This window comes from Musca autumnalis, unplaced genomic scaffold (genome assembly GCF_047663935.1).
Source record: "Musca autumnalis isolate F117 unplaced genomic scaffold, ASM4766393v1 scaffold_1, whole genome shotgun sequence".
In the NCBI taxonomy this organism is placed as follows: Eukaryota; Metazoa; Arthropoda; class Insecta; order Diptera; family Muscidae; genus Musca; species Musca autumnalis.
This window is the reverse complement of record NW_027411644.1, coordinates 311,129,850-311,150,362: the sequence shown is the minus strand read 5'-3', so window position 1 is coordinate 311,150,362 and position 20,513 is coordinate 311,129,850. Positions and strand designations below refer to the sequence as shown.

Genomic DNA, 20,513 nt, shown 5'->3' with positions numbered 1-20,513 from the left:
GACAAGGGCTACAACTTTGCCTCTGAGAGTAAATAAAATTTCTTAACGGTTTAAAAGATATGATCCTGACAAAATGAACCCTTTTGACATCAAAGCCTCAAACCTTTGGAGGCCTATAACCGGGTCTTCTCTTTTTTGGTCTTCTATCATATTGCGGTGTCAGAATATTCTTAATAAAACGTGACTCAACACAGAGTGTAACTTAATGTACCCTTTATGTTATGGTGAAAAAGTATCAGTCAAACTTGCTGACAGAGATATACCCTCAGCCTGTGTGAATTGGAACTTTGATTTATTTTGCCTAACCCAACCAAAATAGTTTTCCCCAAAAACTATGTACTTAGAGGGTCTTTAGAATTTTGTGCATACATTTTGTTAATAAATTTGGAGTTAATTTTAATTTAGTTTTTGGTAATTAAAAAGGAGTACCATAGGTAAAAAACCCAAAGAGTCCCCGAAAATATCTTAAACTTTACTTAAGCAAAAATTTTGAACTTTTGTGAGGAAGGTACTCAAAGATACTGTCAGGCCGTCTTGGAACTTGATGAACATTTGGAAGAACTTTAACTATATGTAAAATTTTGGCCAAATCGGATAATCAATTCGTAAATTATCGTGCTCATCAGACATTTTAGATAAGTTGTTCCCACCAGTATCTGGATCAATTTGTTTCTTGACTTCAGTTTTTGGGCAGATTTTTAGTAGGTGCTCATTGAAGGATAAGTTTTGTCAAGAGTTATACTGAGGTACTTCGGGTTGAAGTTGTGACAGAGGATGACATCGTTAAAATTTATTAATATATTCCTGTCTGCCTCGATATGAGTGAGGTGGAAGCAAGGGACTTCTTTTTTCGAGAGGCTCGGTTTTAGTCTCCATTTGTGGCAGTAGGATGATATTAAAGTTATGTCTGATTCCAGAACCCTCTCTATGGTTTCGAAGTTCGTGTTTTTCATAATTAAATTTGCGGGAAGCTGTTTCCGGAAGATCATGGATATAAAGATTAAATAGCATTGGGGCAAGGACTGAACCCTGTGGTAGACTGTTAATGAGTTTTTATTTTGTTCTGCTAGAGTTTTCGTTTAAGTGGACGATCGGTCGCCCAGCATGGCGTGTATAATGTTGTATAACCTACTGCAGGGGATTATTTTGTATAGTTTTAGTAGCAAACCTTTCTTCTGTTAGATCGATGCAAGATACTGCGGTCGAAACAGTTCTCGATGTAATTGGTGGGGGCCAGTACTTGGTCGGTCCAACTTCGGCCTTTGCGGAAGCTTGCTTTTTCGTTGGGTATGTATTTGTCAGTTTCGTAATTAGACGTTCGAAAAGCTTCAAGATCAATAGGCCCATAACTCGATGCTTCCTGAAACTGCACTTTACCGACATTTTGGGTCTGTATACCGATACAGTCCTCATTCGAATCTGTCTGTTGGAAATATAACGAAGTGCAAAGTATGGACCAAATCATTTACTTTCTTCGAGACTTAATTGCACTTTTGGTGCGGTCCTAAATATTTTGACATTTTTGTGACCCTATATTAGTTTATAAACAAATATTCTGTAGTAGTCTTGAACTTTAAGACTACAGCTTTTAAAATTTCAACTTGATCCAAGAAGTTGCCATAATGTTTGACTTTTGTGAAGGAGGAATCTGCAGAAATTACCCAAACTTTTTATGTGTTTGCCTCCCTCCATGTATGCACTTCAATCGGAATTTCTGTCGTAACTGTATGTGTTCTACCCAACAACTTGAATAACACCCCTCGGACAATGGTTTGTTTGATACCGCTATTGACCGATATTGAGTAAGATATCCCTTCTCCACAAAATAAATATCGTTCAAAGAGCGACATCCCTCTTAATTACCAGTGCCATGAAAAGCACTCCACAGGCTTCCCTCAATGTATTACTGGATCTTCATCCGATGAATCTCGTGGTAGCAAAGAGTGCACTCCGACTCGAGGAGATAAGCTCATGGCGCAACTTCGACTATGACCATGCTGCTATTTTACGACGATCTGGACTATCAGTGGGATCGGAGGTAATCAGTGATTATATATCACCACAATTACACTTCGACGAAATTGAAGTTTGGATACCTGACAGAGAGGCCTGGACCCACAAGTCCCCACCTCTACCCGGTATAGAGGCTTATACCGATTGCTCCAAGATGGAAACGGGAACAGGAGCGGGCGTCTACAGTGATACCCTCAACTTACGGCTCTCGTACAAGTTAAGCGAAAATTGTAGCGTCTTCCAAGCCGAAATCTTTGCGGTCACGAAAGCAGCAGAGTTGATAAGAAACATGGAAGGGGACATTGCTGGACCGGTGACTATCTGTGTGAATAGTCAAGCGGCCCTAAAATCACTTAGATCCCACTCAATCAAGTCTGCTGCGGTCTTGCACTGCAAGAAAGCTTTGGAGGCCCTAAGATCAATCGTTACCTTGTTCTGGGTCCCGGGGCACTGCGACATCGAGGGAAATGAAAAAGTGGATGAAGTGGCGCGTCGCGGATCTGAGTCAAACGACATCGAAATCGATAAGTCAATCAAGCCATCCTTGTGTCATTTTATGCGGCTCTTAGAACAAGCATACAGGGAGAAGGCTGGTCAAATTTGGAACAACGAACCTGGCTGTAAGGTATCTATGCAATCTGGCCCAACCACTCCAAGCGGAAGACCACTTCTCTACTCTGTATGAAAATACCCGACCTGAAGCTAATGGTTGGAATACTCGTAATCACGGGACACTTCAGAATAAGATCAATGGACTGCAAATGGGATAGAGATGACTCCACGGACTACTGCAGATTATGCGAAGATGAAGAAGAAACCGAGGCGATTGAGCACTTATTGTGCCTAATATGACACCAATATTAAAAGAGCCGCTGGGGATTGCCAAACGATTCCCTCCAAACGACTGTGACATGGAGCGTAATCCACAACAAGAACAAGTTCTTACAATTGATTCCCCATTTCTAGACATTTGGACGTCGATAAAGTTGAGGGTATAAGAACATGCAAAATGCCAATTACAGCCAAATATTATTAGTAAAATTATTAAAAATTAAATAGATTGCCCCCATTTCAATGAAATTAAAAATGTCTTATACGAACAGGAAAGTAATATTCATTTGAAAAATGTCTTTGGTTTATTGGAATTTGGATTTTATAGTCTAGTAAAATTTGAATTTGGAACATTCTATATGGCACTATATGTGTAGATCGTACAGCAAAACATCATAAATCTTCTTAGGTGTGAGTTGTCATTATTTTGTAAAGAATTCAATAAATACAAATATGAACCAATATTTTACTGGCAAGGATAAACTTATTTTTAACACCCTAATTTGGTCACAGCTCTACGGTTCTACTCGAACATTTGAGGTCATTTACATAATCATATTGTCGTACATTATTATATTTTTCACGTTTTATTTACGCATTTGTATAACCTCATAACTTTCATTCGTGTACATGTAATTAGCAAAGTTACCACAGAACTTTCCCGCATTTGTTGTCTGCGTCATGTCTTTTATTCTTGCAGTTTAAATGCAAACATTGAAGTAATTAAAACAAAAAATGAGAAAACTGTGGCAAATGCAGTGAACGAAAAACGAATTTAGTAAATGTCATAAGAAGTGAACATTAAAGTATTATTTCAAGTTATTTTGGTTTGTTGGGTTGTCTTTTGTAATGAATATACATTAATTTAAAATCTGTCTGGTATATTTCTACAAAAAATTATTTTCTCAGTGTACTTACCTCCATCACAGGGAAAACTATCCGCCAGCAAAGTAAATAACTTATCCGACAGCAAACATCTACCCCGCGGTCCCAATGGCACACGACAAACTGGACATTTTTCTGAGCGACTGCGGCAATTATTGCATAGAACATGACCATTGCAGCACTGCCAGCCAGGTGGTTTTACAACCTAAAAAAAAAATAAAATTAAATTATGACATGTAATTTAAATGGACGAATTTGAATTTAAATGTTGCAGATTTATTCTAACTTAATTGTTATTCATTCTAAACTAAACAAATACTTAATTGGAGAAACATAGAGTAAACAATTTTAGAAATCCTAATAAACAAACTTAATTTTTTCGCAATTGTTCCAAAGGTTTTAAAAATGTATTAATCCCAATTTACATTAGGCGAGTTTACTTGCGGCAATTGTCAGTTTGATGGAGAGAGAGGTGAGGTATATGGTAACCCTTTGCCTCTCAACGCCCTCTTTCACCCACAAACTGACAATTGCCGCAAGTAAACTCGCCTAATGTAAATTGGGACTTATATTACATGTGGGAAATTTAAGCCTTCTTATTACACTGTACAACAAAATTGAACTTTTTTTTAAATTACAAGAAAACCCGCACAGATTATGAAAGAGGACCGAAAAAAAGAAGACACGTGTATCGGCGTTTTGCAAGCTCACGTCGGAAAGTAACCTAAATAGGCGTGACAAGTTCCGCCCAATTCTACAGGTTTTTAAATATTCGACACCTGATTGCTTGGAATACTTGCATTTTACGTATAAAGTGTCTTTGGCAATATTACTGACAACAATGCGGGGTATCATTTTATGAGAAAAATTAATCCTCATGCGAGCCACTAAAGGGGTCTTTTTGGTCATTTTTTTCAAAAACGTTTAAAAACTCCTTTAAAATGTGATCGTATCAGATCAAAATATTCTACAAAATTATTTGCCAAATTTTACTATAGGTCCCCGAATACACAAAAAATTCTAATTCGTGTCTAAACGCCAGGGATCTGCCAAAAGGAAAATCACGTTTTAGGGTTAATGTTGTACTTTATCTGAGTTTATTAAGTTTTGCCCCACAAAACTTCATTCTAGATAAAAGACGTCAAAGACAAAAATATTCTCCATCAAATATCAATATAAGTAGCCGAATAAATGAAATATTTATTTACAATAAATATCAAGAAAATATATCACAAATATTGTCAATTATTTCATATTCCACTTCAAAAAAAGGTTAATATTTTTCGCGCTACATCAAAGATTTTTGGTATACAGGTGAAGAAAAAATTCCCCAGTATGAATCTGCTCGCGAGCTAATTTTTGGTTGTTGCGGACCATAGTTACGGCGGTTTTAAGAAAAAAATATTATAAAAAACGCTAATTATTTTAATGACCACAATTGTTACTAAGAAGTTCTCTCGAAGTGACTTCAGCGAGTAGATTGCATAATATATGTAAAATTTTACACAGAATTCACGGAATATACATAAAATTGATAAATTATTGAATTTAACTCAATTTTTTTTCAAAATAAAGGCCCACTTAGCGGTCATAAAATTACATATTGTTGTGGATCATACAGATTGGTATTATAGTTTCGATGTTATAGCCCAAATAAGCACATATTTTGGTCAAAAAATAATTTTTTGTTTAAAAAAATATTTTGTCACATGTAGTAGAAATTGTAGTAGAAATTTTTGGAAAAATTTATAGAATACTTCCTTCATTTTGCTTAAATCTCCCAATAAAATATACGGATTTTGATTTATAGAGGTTCAATTAAGGCTTTCCCATTGAGGAAGATAATTGGGTTGCTGAGGATATAACTCAAAGCTACTGAATGAAATGGAATAAATACGTGTAAATCGCATAATTTTCAAATTATTTTTTTCCGCATGTGATTTCCATGTAAAGCAAGACCATATCTTTTAAGATGTATATATTTTTCGAAATTTCATTTGGAGGATAAGATGTAGCATCGGCCGCATATAAGCATTAAAAAACCTATAAAATATCGCTTATTTGCGCAAAGTACATACAATTTTTGTCCGCATCCGATTTCAGTGTTCACCATGAAAATCTATATCGATAAAAATATATCTATTTCAAGACGATCAATCTAGAACCGTGGATGTAGCATCACACACTATTTTTTGGGATAAAATGAATGTAGCTTCCTTTTCAGTGAGGTTTTCAAATCTCTGTTTCCGCTAATACGAAGATGTTGCACTAGTTTTTTCATTGTAGAAGAAACGACCAGCAGAAAACGCGATATTTTCAAAATAAATTTCTCGTAACTCTCGTTTTAGTAGATGGAACGTAAAAAACCAAAATATACAATGGAGTACGAGGTATACTAATGACAACTGCAAATATTAGACCCGAAAAATATAATTTTTAGAAAAATGTTCGCACAAAATGTTCGCATTTGAGTGCCGATTTCTATGAATCTGTGCATACGACATTCACAAAATACTTATCAAATAACTTAGAATCGCGAGTTCTACAATCCTATATATGACTTTTTTAAAAACATGTTTGCGGAAAGAAGTTAGAAGAAAATTTCAAAAAACCCCTGTAAATCTAGCTTCAAAATGTCGGCATCATTTAGGGGTAGAAGCAGATCAAATTTTGAAAAGTTTGACAGGAAAAGTATGGGAAGTGTGGTTTACTCACATATCGTGAGAGAACAAAAAAGACAAGTTGGCTTCAACCCATTTTTACCCATTTTTTTATATAAATTTAGTCACAGCTTCCACGCAAATTATCAATATTTTTTACCACGTCCACAAAACATTTCATTTTATCCAAAAGTATTTAATTTGTTTAATATACAATCACAAGTCGCGTGCTTTAAAAGGGTAAACCTTGGCTTCAGCTATGTTAAATGTTCAAAAGTACTGGTGATATACATCAAATTTGCCAACAAAACACCCAAATATTTTTTGAATAAAATTGTTTTGTTCTTTTTTCGAATTGATGCATGAAAGTAACATGAAATTTAGTTTTAGACGAAAGGTGTTAAAAAAATTTACTGTAAGTCCCACAACAAACTAGATATCTGATTAAAATATTTTGCTAAGAAAATGACGGTACAAAATTAGATATTATAGGAATTGATGTTTTTGAAGTTGAAGTTGGAATTTATTGAGTCTTTTTACGAGTCATTAAAGCAAAATACAAACATTACTGGACATACTTAAAACTATAGTGTATTGTTTTAATTACGGTAAAGGAGATTCAACTCGTGTTTTTAGTGATACGATAGGCAATTTTTTAAATTGGAAAATAAAAGATAACTCGCTTGCTCAGGGAGAGAAAACTCCAGGGTTTAGACTTACAACTAGGACTTACAAACTAAAACTTAAAACTAAAATCTGAAACTAAGTAAAAACAAGTAAGAAAAGCGTTAAGTTCGGTCGGGCCGAACTTTTTATACCCTCCACCACCAATTTCAGCCATTTCGGTGGATTAATGTGGCCACAACCTTCAAAATACCGAAATTCGGAAGGTACCGTTTTATGGGGCTATATGATGGCGTGGACCTATGCCTACAAATTTCTGGGGGAAAGTTTTATTCGCCTAAAGAAGACTAAATACCAAATTTCAGCCATATCGGTGTGATAATGAGGCTAAAACGTTCAAAATATCGAAATCGGGAGATATTGTATTATGGGGGCTATATCAACATGTGGACCTATATAAGCATTTTATGGTAGAAATGTTTCTTAGCCTCTGGAAACACAAAATACAAAGTTACAACCGATTCTTTGGTAAAATGGGTCTAATACATTCAAAATATATTAAAATGACGCGCACTTTATAAGGGGTCTTATGTGGGGACTATACCAAAACGTGGACCTATATAACCCAACATTGGTAGGAATATTTTCTGGCCTCTGAAGACACAAAATAAAAAATTACCACCAATTCTGTGGTCAAATGGGTCTAATACATTCTAAATATATTAAAATGACGCGTACTTTATATGGGCCTTATATGGGGGCTATACCAAAACGTGGACCTATATAACCCAACTTTGGTAGGAATATTTTTGGCCTCTGGAGACACAAAGTACCAAATTACAATCAATTCGGTGGTAAAATGGGCCAAATATCTTAAAAATTCCTTAAAACGACGACGCGTCACGCATCATTTTGTATGGGGGCTATACGAAAGCGTGGACCTACATTGCCCGCTTTCAATACCAAAAGTCCTACGTAAATATAACATATTTTCCCAAAATTTCATCAACCTACGTCAATCCGTTCGGACGCTAGAGTGATTTCCACAGACGGACAGACAGACAGACGGACAGACGGACGTGGCTATATCGATGTAGAATTGCACGCTGATCAAGAATATATATACTTTGTGGGGTCTACAATGATTATTTCGAGTAGTTACAAACGTAGTGACAAACTTAATATACCCCCATCCTATGGTGGAGGGTATAACAAATAAAAACAAAGTTCTAGTGGGAAATCAACCCCTATGAGAAGTACTTTAAGAATTTGTTTAAAAATTTGGAATTCCGGAAAGGAAATTTGCAACTAATTCACTTTCACTGAAGCCTAACGTAGAAATGTAGTAAGTGTTTGACCAGTTAAAATTGGATTGGTTCGCTAAAATATGTTCATTAAAGGATTAGGGGAGGTAGCTAATCGGGATAAAAAAAAAACGATATTCGATTCAACGCATAAGTGGGCAGGGGCGTATGTTTGCTAAATCGTATATGTACCAATTTGGGAATCGTTTATTTAAAGACTGAAAATTTTTATTTACACATAAACGCAAAATTTTTCTCTCAAAAACAGAAAATTCGAGCATAACAGATTAATGCAAAACCAAATCGGAAATGCATATAAAAGGAGAGGGCGAATTCTGACCTTGTAAACTAATAGTTGTGTTTCTTTTGGAAGATACTTATTGTTGAATAAGGGAGAAAATGCAGCCTTCACTCCATTTGCCTTGCTAAGAACAAGACGGGCGTGCTTATTAAATTTAAATAGTATTGTAAAATGTACTCCTAAATACTTATAATTTTCTACAAAGGGAATTTCTTCGTTGTTTAGAAATAAATGCAGGTTCTTGATTTGGGGAACAACAAAGCAGATATTAAAGGTAGAAATTATATGTTAAACTGTTAGACTGTTAATTAAAATTTATTCCATAATGAGTCAAAATCTCCTAAAATACTTCCCTTTTTGGGGATTGAGTCAAAAGAAGAAATGCTCCAAATTAAATGTCTCTGAACAAAAGAAATTTGTAGCTATAATATTTAACATCTCCAGAAGCGTTCGCTTTTTATATATGATTAGGGACCATATTCTACCGTTTTTATTCACATTTTAGTTATCTGCGGTCATATATACATATATTTTATTCTTGTTGTTTTTTATAATAATTCTTTCAGAAGATTATGTGTGCTTGATCCAAACTGTTTTTGGAATATCTATGGAGAATATGTATAGGATAAGTCATATGTTCCTGATATTGTATGTGAAAATGCGGAGATAGTCTACGGCTATTGTCCAGTGAATATATATCTGACATACGAGACCTAACATCCATGATTTTGGCATGGTCCTAAATACTGTAATGATAACAGCTACTCCTGCTCTGATAAAATCGTTTTTTGATTATTTTTCATCTGTGAACATTGCAGTTTCAGAATTTGCAAACAGTTCCCATGTGTAATCACTAGACAGCGGAATTTTATGCAACTCCTATTTTTGGTCCGATTCATGTCAAATTTTGGGACTGGGCATATTTTTTGCATATGCAAAATTTATGCATTTTACATATTTTCTTATGCAACAGATTTTTCAATAATAAAATGTTTGTATGTAAAATTTTTCTGTTTAAAATTCTTTTCAGACAAGTCAATAAAATAGAGAAATGTATAACAACAGCCTCAACCTTCAAAATACCGAAAATCGAAAATCGTATCGTTCTATGGGGGCTATATGAAGGCCTGAACCTTAACCGACACATTTTAGATGGAAAGTTTTATACCCTCAAGGAAGACTTAATACGAAATTTCAGCCATTTCGGAGGGATATTGAGGCCACAACCTTCAAAATACCAGAAATCCGGAGGTACCGTTCTATGGGGCTATATGAAGACGTGAACCTATACCGACAAATTTAAGGTGAAAAGTTGTTTACCCCCAAGGAAGACGTAATGCCAAATTTCAGCCATTTTGGCGGGATATTGAGGCCACAACCTTCAAAATACCAGAAATCCGGAGGTACCGTTCTATGGGGGCTAGAAGATTTAATACCAAATTTCAGCCATTTTAGCGGGATATTTGAGGTCACAACCTTCAAAATACCGAAAAATTTTAGGTGGAAAGGTGTTTACACCCAAGGAATACTTAATACTAATTTCAGCCATTTTGGCGGGATATTGAGGCCACAACATTCAAAATACCGGAAATCGGGAGGTACCGTACTATGGAGGCTATATGAAGACGTGGACCTATACCGACGAATTTCAGGTGGAAAGTTGCAAAGCCCCAAGGAAGACTTAATACCAAATTTCACCCATTTCGGAGGGATATTGAGGCCACAACCTTTAAAATACCGAATATCGGGAGGTGCCGAGTTTCTGTCTAATCAGATTTTCTCTACGACCATCCTAACCATATATGTATTTGCATAGGATTCCGCTGTCTAGTAATCACCTTCCATTTAATGTTGGTTCAGGCGTACCGTGATTATACATTTGCAGAAATAAGTCACCATATGATAAACTTTCTGACCGATACCAATCGATGTAGTAGAACAAGGTCAAACAAGGTTTTGTTATAACTACCTCTGAACACAAATTAAAAAAATAAAGTATCAGTCAGCCGAGCCGAAAGTTGGGAAAATTTTCCATAATGGAAATGACCGCAAAAACAACATGCTGCAACAAAATTCACAATGATCCAAGACGAGTCCTTAAACTGCATTTTTTCCAAACTTTGGGTAGGGTGTACCCGTAGGAGTGATCCGATGTAGTACATATTCGGACCTAATACAAATCTGTAGGAAATAATACGATTTACAAAGTTTGAGCTAAATCGATTTCTCTCTTAAAGGGTTATTTTACACATTAGCCAGTTTAGGTGGTGCCGGTAGGATTTTCTGGACCTTTTTGGGTCATTCTCTCAGGTAGTATGTACTTGCCCACAAAAAAAAATTACAACGTCGTAACAGGGGCCACAAGTGCAACCTGTTGAATCACAAATTAAAAAGATCAGAGAGGAGTTGTTCAACTATACTTTTTCCAAATTTTGTGTGGGAGGTACCCAAATAATATGGACTATTAGAATCCGATCTATGCCTGAAAGTAGTATTACTAATAGCAAAGTTTGGCTCCATTCGGTTACTCCCTCCTAGAGTTATCATGCCCACAATATTGGCAAACAATTTTGAACCTTTGCACAGTGGATCCACTTGTATGGAGAAAGTGGCCAAAAATATTTAGAGTGTAAAAATCAAGCCAATGAGCCGGTTACAGCTTTGTGCTGCTGCGAAGAGTGTTTTAAGAAACCACGAGCGTAACATTCTCCCCCCTTTCCCCTTTGGAGGGGGTAAGAAATGTTTTATGCTGTTAATACAAAATTACATGAACAAAGGTCCCGCTTATCTTATGATGCAAAAATAGGCTTGGGGAAACAAAACAATCTCCAAAACAACATAAAATCCAACCAATTTAGCGGATTAAAAAAAATCAACATTTTTGTCTGAAAATTGGTAAAATTTGTAATATATGTATATCTTATAGCGTTCTTCCTGGAAGGCACGTACCGCCAACGTAAGACAAATTTGGAAGAAGATTTCTTCATCTTGCCACTGATACCAATTATGTTAATGTACGTGGTCAGATAACAGCGTTACACGCTAATATATCCATAGAAACCCTATTATAAGGCAGTTTAAGTCAGTGGCCCACCATTTATAGTCTGGCACTAGATGGCAGCTGATTTTAATACTGAATAATCTTAAACCAATGAACTACTTTGAAAAATTATTCCCGAGGTTGGCACTGTTGGGCATCATTGCTAAAACCTTAGGTCAAATTTAATTATATGATCGAATTGGCATTACAAAATACACTAGGAAAATATGCAGCTAACTAGAATTCAATAACATCCTTAAACACTATTTTATAATGAAAATTAAGCTATTACCTCCTCCTTCAAAATCCACTATAATATTTTGCTATACGTATTAGTTTTGCGATATTTTGAATATATTTACTTTCACTTAAAATATACGTTGTACTCACAACAAAAAATATTAGTCAAATGTTCCGACTTTTGAAGCTATTCTTAAGAAGATCGCGTTCGAATGAAACAAAATTTAATATATTTTTAAAAAGGTCCATGTCATAGCTGTCAGATTTGCCAGATGTCGTACCAAAATTTAGACATTCATTTTTTTATTTTTGGCCAATGGGTGGATCCACTGTGCTTTGTGGGAGAGGTACCGGAAGGAGAGGACCGATATGGTCTATCTTCGAACTTAAACTAAGCTTGGACAAAATATTGAAAGACTCAAAATTTGAACCAAATATGTTGATCCGTTCGAGAGTTATCGTGCGCTGCAACTACGGCACATGGTGCTGACTTCTGAGGAAGTATGGACTTCCTCCTGAAAAAAATAATATCGTCGTAATGGGGTGAATACAAGTGGCCGCAACAAAAATCAAATCGATTCGAGAGCAGGCCTTAAACTGCACTTAAGCAACTTTTTGTGTGGGAGGTACCCGAAGGAGTGGACCAATATGGTCCATATTGGAACCTCATCTATGCCTGGTAGAAATGTCACGATGTGCAAATTATGGACTAATTCGATTACTCCCTTCAAGAGTTATCGTGCGGACAATTTTTCCGAACATTTTTGAACTTTTGTGTATATACCCTCTTTAGCCTAAATGCTGAGGGTATAAAAAAATCGGAGAGTGCTAAAAACCTGAGTTGAGTTTTACTTTTGACATCGATTAACTGTTTTGCACATATGGCATCGATGGGGACTGTCAGCACTTTTAGTTGTAATGGTAAACCCACACAACAATTCAACTCTGTAGGACTTTTTACTATTTCAAAGTCTGTTTCGACTGTACAACAAGGTCATGAATAAGCTACGATATACTAAAAGTTGTTCACACAGACGACGCAAATCTTCATAAAACACATTTCTATATTGACAAAGTCAATGACGATGATTTTCAAATATTTGCACCAATGCTTAAAAAAGAATTTGGAAAATAATACAAATTTAATAAATTGGTTTTTCTATACAAAAAATAACACTGCTGAGTTTACTTCATTAATAAAGTATTTAATAGGTTATACGAATTAATCAACTGCAGTCCTAATAATTCTCTATTACTGAAACATCAACATGGAATTGCAAATATTTTTCGTATTTGGTATAATTTTAGCAGCAGCACTGGTTACGGCCGAAATAGATCAAGCAAAACACCACCTTTTGGAATTATTATTTGCTGATGAAGAAGTACATTGTTTCGTATTTATTCTTAGAATTAATTCTTAATCATAACTTTTTTGTAGAATTTTATTGAACACGAATGTTTTGATGCTGTTAAAGTCGAACTTATGCGAGAACTCGATGAAATCGTCGACTATTTAGTTGAATATGTTGATGAAAATGAAATGCCAGTTTACAAGAAAGGACTTCGTGTAAATGTTAACCGTCTTCTTGATGAACAATTATTGCCCAAGCATTTGGTAAGTATAATTCGATGATATTTCGGAATGTTTATTTTAAATGTTACGACAAATGGTATTCCGTTGTAGGTCTCTGCCAGCGAGGATTGCATTCAGCGTGTTAAGCAGGTGTATAAAGTGGTACTCAAAAAGCGATATGGCGAGCCAATAAATAATAGTATTGATCCTGATTTTTAATTAATAAAGGCTTATATTTTTACTGGTACTAAAGAAATATTGCTGATACTTTCAAATTAAATATATTTTTACACCACACTGTGGTAAGGGATATTATGTTTTTGTGAATTTGTATGTAGCATACAAAAGAGAACTTGATAGACCCATAGTTCCTTCTAGGCATAGAATCACTTTCTGAGTCGATTTGTGCATGTCTTCCGTCCGTCTTTTCGCGACGTACAGGTCGCATTTATTGTCCGATTCAGCTGAAAATTGGGGAATATCTTTTTTTAGTCATAGCAAGAACGCTATTGCTTTTTGTGAAAATCGGTTCAGATTTGGATATAGCTTCCATATAGATAAATTTTCGGCCGATTTCAAGTATTTGCTGCACCAAACACGCTATACATATCTGATTTCGATGAAATTTGAAATGTGTGACTGAATTCGGTCTAGAAAAAAAGGTGCCAAATGTTATCGAAATCAGTTCAGATTTGGATATAGCTCCCATATACACTTTCGATCGATTTCAGGTATTTGCTCCACCAAACACGCTATACATATCTGATTTCTATGAAATTCGGAATGTGTGACTAAATTTGGTGTAAAAATAAATGTGCTAAATTATATCGAAATCGGTTCAGAATTGGCTACAGCTCCCATATAAATATATTTGTTCGGTCGATTTCACGTATTTGGTGCACCAAACACGCTATATAGATATATCTGATTTCGATGAAATTTGGAACATGTGACTGAGTTCGGTCTAGAAATAAATTTGCCAAATTTTATCGAAATAGGTTCCCATATGTATTTTCGGCCGATTTCACGTGTTTGTCCAATATATCTGTCCAATTTTGATGAAATTTGAAATGTGTGACGAAATTTGGCCTACTAATAAGTGTACCATATTATATCGAAATCAGTTCTGATTTATATACATATATGTATATGAAATGTAAAGAAATGTCCATTACTTTTGAAAATTTTGACCCCCCCGAAGAGTATGTATGGCAAAATCAGTTTACAAATTTTATTCACTTTTAATCTTCCCAAAACAAATACAATTGATTTGAATCATACAACAATTATATTTTACTAAATATTGAAGATTTTTGAGTCGGATTTGGCTCAGTTGCATATGTTTTGACCATTAAATTTTAAGGCGTGTTATGTATTTTCATGTTTTTTTTTTTTTAATTTTTGTTGTTGTATAATATGTCAAACAACAGATACAGATAGCGTGCTCAGGATATGGAAGGAACATTTCTCCAATCTGCTGGTATCCAATAGTAGCGAAGAAGATGATACCACAGATCCAATCCCAGAAGATGGTATAAAATGTATACCGCCCGACCAAGATGAGGTAAAAACAGCAATCAACCGGCTGAAGAATAATAAAGCAGCAGGAGCCGATGGCTTACCAGCCGAGCTGTTTAAAACCGGAGGCGACGCGCTGATAAGGTGTATGCATCAGCTAGTTAGCACCATCTGGCAGGAAGAACGCGTACCCGACGATTGGAACCTGAGCATCCTATGTCCCGTCCACAAGAAAGGAGATAAGACTGTATGCTCAAACTATAGGGGCATAAGTTCTCTCCCTATTGCCTATAAGATAGTGTCAGGGATATTGTGCGAACGACTAAAGCCAATGGTCAACGAAATAATTGGACCATACCAATGAGGCTTTAGACCTGACAAGTCCACCATTGACCAGATATTTACCCTGCGGCAAATCCTAGAGAAGACCCAAGAGATGCAGATCGACATATTTCACCTTTTTGTCAGTTATAAAGCAGCATTCGACAGTCCCCTCCGATCAAAGGTATTCCACGCAATGTCTGAATTTGGTATCCCCGCAAAGCTCATCCGGCTTTGTAAGATGACTTTAACTGATACTAGGTCCTCAGTTAAAATTGGAAAGAACCTCTGCGAAGAATTTTGTACCAAAAGAGGTTTCAGACAAGGAGACAGTCTTTCGTGTGACCTATTCAACATTTTGCTGGAAAAGGTAATACGAGATGCAAATGTCAAAAGAAATGGCACAATTTACACCAATGGCCACATGTTACTTGCCTATGCTGATGACATAGACATCATGGGACGATCAGTAAAGGAAGTAACTGATACCTTTAGGAAGGTCGAAGCAGAATCTGCGAAAGTGGGTCTGGCGGTAAACGGCGAAAAGACCAAATTGATGGTGTCGACGCGCAAAGCGTCCATAGAGCTCGGACCAACTGTAGAAGTTGGTACCTACAATTTTGAGGTAGTTAAAGACTTCGTCTACCTCGGCACTGCCATAAACACAACAAACAACATCAGTTGTGAAATAAGAAGATTAATTGTATTGGCCAACAGATGCTACTATGGTCTAAGTAAGCAATTTAAAAACAAAGCCACATCTCGTCAAACAAAAATAACACTATACAAAACGCTGATACTACCCGTGCTAATGTATGGCTCCGAAGCATGGGTACTTGCGCAAGCAGATAAGGCAGTGCTTGGTGTGTTTGAGAGGAAAATTCTTCGAAAGATCTACGGACCGATTTGCGTTGACGGTGAATATCGACGTCGTATGAACCACGAGCTATATAAGCTATACAAAGACATGAATATAGTTAAACGTATTGAGATGCAACGATTGCGTTGGCTAGGCCATATCATGAGAATGAGCGATGATGAACCCTCTAAAAAGGCGTATGAATACATGAAACATGGCGGTGCACGCAGAATCGGCAGGCCTAAGCTTCGATGGAACATACAAGTGGATGAAGAAATGAAAAGGCGCGGTATTCCAAAGGAATGGAGATCTTTTCTTAGTTCGGTCTATGGAACAAATGTTCTGTAAGGGGCAACTAAGTAAGTAAGTCATAGCAAGAACGCTATGGCTTTTGGTGAAAATCGGTTCAGATTTGGATATAGCTCCCATATACATAAATTTTCGGCTGCAACAAACACACTATACATATCTGATTTCGATGAAACTTGGAATCTGTGACTGAATTCGGTCTAGAAATAAATTTGGCAAATTTTATCGAAATAGGTTCCCATATATATTTTCGGCCGATTTCACGTATTTGTCCAGTATATCTGTCCATTTGAAATGATGAAATTTGAAATGTGTGACGAAATTTGGCCTACATATTATATCGAACACGGTGCTCTTGAATCATATTTAAATGGAAGGTGCTTACACCTGGGAAGTTTTTGCGGATTCTGAAACTACAATGTTCATAGATGAAAAAAATCAAAAAACAAAAAAATCGCCGGAGCGCTTTTTAAATAAATCGCGATTTAAGTTGAAATTTTTAGGGGTTGTTTAGGTTTTCACGATTTTGCTTACAAACCGCATTTTGATCAAAATGAGATTGAAGAAAATATTGTAGCTATGAAAATTCTCTACAAGATCGACCTTTACGGTATTTTCGTAGTTTTTACCATTTTAGAGATATAGAAGTTCTAATTGGGACAATGCACTGACTGTATTGCCCCCTTATAAAACAATATCATGAAGGGTGCGCCTTAACTAACTTTTGATGAAAACCGCTTACACAGCGGAAGTTCTTGCGAATTCTGAAACAGCAATGTTCATAGATGAGAAAAATCCAAAAACAAGAAAAAATCGCTGTAGGGATTTTTAAATAAATCGCGGTCAAAATTCACATTTTTAGGAGTTTTTTAGGTGTTCACGATTTTGCTTGTCCAATCGAAATGAAGCTAAAGAAAATGTTGTAGCTGTGAAAATTCTCTATAGGATTGACGTTTATCATTTGTTCCCAGCCTGCACCATTTTTGAAATAAATAATGGGACCTGAGAAAATCTGAAAGCTGTGAAAATTCTCTACAAAACTGGCTTAAGTAACTTACCCTTAGTTGTACAATTTTTTTAGATATATAAGTTAATGTTGGCAATTCGAAGTCATGACATTTTTTTAAGGGGGCGATACAGAATTGAATTGAATTTGAATTGTCCCAATTTGAACTTCTATATCTCAAAAACAGTAAAACCGACGAGAATACCATAAAGGTCAAAATTGTAGAGAATTTTCATACCTACAAAATTTTTTTTAGTGCCGTTTTGATGGGACTTGCGGTTTCTAAGCCAAATCGTGAAAACCTAACCAAGCCCTAAAATGTTTTTAAGTGCATTTCTAAATAAAACACGAAACTTAATTTTTTAAAAATATTTTTATTTTTAACTTTTTAGTAAATATGTAAATTTTTTTGACCACTGAGAACAAAATGATAGTGAATTTAGGCCGAAATTTAGATAAAAACTTTGTAAATGCCTGAAATCGTGTAGTACAGTTATATAAAGGCTATACCAAAACCTGGACTTATGTATGTCCATAATTTTTGGTGGGGAAGTTTCTGTACCATTGGGAACTCCAAATGCCAAGTTACAGCCAATTCTGTCTAAAAATAAAGATAAAATCCTTAAAACACTTGAAATCAGGTGGTACCACTATATAGGGGCTATACCAAAACCTGGACCTATGTCAACAATTTTTGTGGAGAAGTTTCTGTACCATTGGGAACTCAAAATGCCAAGTTACAGCCAATTCTGGCTAAAAATGAAGATAAAATCCTTAAAACACTTGAAATCGGGCCGTACCGCTATGTGGGGGCTATACAAAACCCTGAACCTATGTCCACAATTTTTGGTGGGGAAGTTTCAGTGCCTATGGGAACCCCAAATTCCAAAAAAATGGTTAAAAATGAAGATAAAATCCTCATAATACTTGAAATCGGGTGGTACCGCTATAAGGGGGCTATACCAAAACCTGGACCTATTTTTGGTAAGGAAATGTCTGTATTCATGGCTGGAGAATCTTTCCATGAGGGCTATATGAAAACGTGGACCTACGACGACAATTCTTGGCAAACATTTTTATAACTCCAACAAAAACTAAGTACAAAATTTTAGCCATTTGGGTTAGAAAATGTGGCTAAAACCTTCAAAATTCGAAAAATCCGGAGGTACCATTGATTCCGTGTAGACTTTAGTAATATATCAAAATTTTATCTTTCTAATATTGATACCTCTAGATTTTCGAACCGAATTGACGATAAATCGATGTTTCGGTATAACCTTCATACAATGGTATCTCCAGATGTAAAATAGAAACTTCCTTTAATTATACCCTCCACCATAAGATGAAGTGTATAATAAAAACAAGTAAGCCAAGGCTATAGACGGACGGGGCCGACCATGTAATACCCTACACCTTTACCCATGGGAATTAGCTTTCAACATATCAAAATTTCTTTATGGAACAAATTAACTTATTGTAAGAAGTAAATTTGTGGATTCTGGTACCGTATCACACCAAGCTTAACTAATAACATAATAATTGTTTCACAAACATCCCAAAAAGGACAACGCTCAATGATATGGAACCCACAGCTAATCTCCGAGTCCGAACGGCGTGTCTAAGACACCACTTGTAGAGTAGTTTTACATGACTGAAATACTCAGAAAATGTCGCAAACCTTACTAAAGGATATTTTGCAACCGTTGAAAATTTGATTTGCCTGCCTGGGGAATCTTTTCGAAAAAAGGTTGCAAAGCGGCCCATGCTGCAATGTATGTATAAGCATCCAATTGGACAATTAAAACGTGCTATGTAATTTGCAATAATGCAACAACTGGGAATGGGAAAATGTGGTTCTCTACAAAAAACCCATTATATATTAAGTAGTAGGCCCGTAATCATCATCATCAGTGGGAAGATCAGTAGTTTTATTTTCATATGTAGTCTACTTTGCCGGTATATGCCCTCCAGGAAATAAAATATAGACCAAAAATATTTTTTTTTTTTGTATTTTTCATACAAAATTAATGGTCAATTTCACCCGCTAAGTAATATCAGGTCATCATCCAAAATTGTAGGCATCTTCTTCTATCTATACTCTTACCTCGTGCAAAATTTCGTGATTATTGAGCTATAATTGCGACCTCTAGCGTGTTTATGATTACACTACAAACAAATAACAGGGTATATTAGGCTGTAACTCTGTTATCTCATCATGTACACCAGCACAATTGACATCGATAGAAAGGTCAAGCGTTAATCTTCCAAGTATAGCTTACTTGCCCGTAATGTCTCTTCCAGGAATAAAGATATAAGCTGAATATTAAAATTTTTCACAATTTTCACACAAAAGTTTTGGTCCATTTAACCCTCTAAATATTATCTGATCGCCATCTCAAACTGCAAGCTTCTTCTTTGTCATATACTCTTACCTTATTTAAAATTTCGAGGCAATCTGCCTATTATTGCGACCTACAGAGCATCTACAACATCGGATAAAAAGTATGTTTTTGGTCCATTTCACCCGCTAAATATTTCACGATCATCACCAATTAAAATAGCGATCTATTCTCATGTGATACAGACCTCCATACAAAATTTCGTGACGATCGGTCCATAATTGCGGCCTGGAGTTTGATTACAATTTATAATGGACAGACGGACACACGGACGGACGGACGGACGGACACACATCTCAAAATCGCTTTATCTCGTCGAGATATGAAGATTGGTATACCACATTGGGGGTCTCCGACGAATATTTCGCGGTGTTACATGAATTTTTACCAAAACAAACTTATAATACCCTTTCCACATAGTGGTGTAGGGTATAAATAATGATTCCGTTTGTAATATTCGCCGAAATAACGATGTCCGTCTATCTATTGAAATCAAAATACTGCTAGCGATATTTAACATAGACCTTTTCACATTGGTACAGAAGTTTCTATTTATTATTCGTAGGATGATGTTTGGTATTGAAAATTGATTATATCTATCCACATTTTGATATAGCCCCGATGTTCGAT

At 35.8% G+C, this 20,513-nt stretch overlaps 2 protein-coding genes across 8 annotated transcripts in view; one reads left to right on the top strand and one right to left on the bottom strand.

The window, feature by feature from the left end:
* LOC141389952 (uncharacterized) overlaps nucleotides 1–13,719 on the top strand; it is a 57,815-nt gene extending 44,096 nt beyond the window's left edge. The window contains exons 2-4 of one of the 3 annotated variants that reach the window (XM_073962237.1): nucleotides 13,101–13,280; nucleotides 13,337–13,513; nucleotides 13,583–13,719. In XM_073962237.1, coding sequence (XP_073818338.1) covers nucleotides 13,167–13,280; nucleotides 13,337–13,513; nucleotides 13,583–13,690 — 399 coding nt within the window. In that variant the 5' untranslated portion in view covers nucleotides 13,101–13,166 and the 3' untranslated portion in view covers nucleotides 13,691–13,719. The remainder of the gene's footprint in view (nucleotides 1–13,100; nucleotides 13,281–13,336; nucleotides 13,514–13,582) is intronic. The other 2 variants (XM_073962238.1, XM_073962239.1) reach the window with 2 other exon arrangements.
* Nucleotides 1–20,513, bottom strand: part of LOC141389948 (uncharacterized) — a 207,071-nt gene that overhangs the window by 9,857 nt on the left and 176,701 nt on the right. For all 5 annotated transcript variants that reach the window (XM_073962231.1, XM_073962229.1, XM_073962228.1 and 2 more), the window contains exon 4: nucleotides 3,763–3,934. In XM_073962231.1, the coding sequence (XP_073818332.1) occupies nucleotides 3,763–3,934 (172 nt within the window). The remainder of the gene's footprint in view (nucleotides 1–3,762; nucleotides 3,935–20,513) is intronic.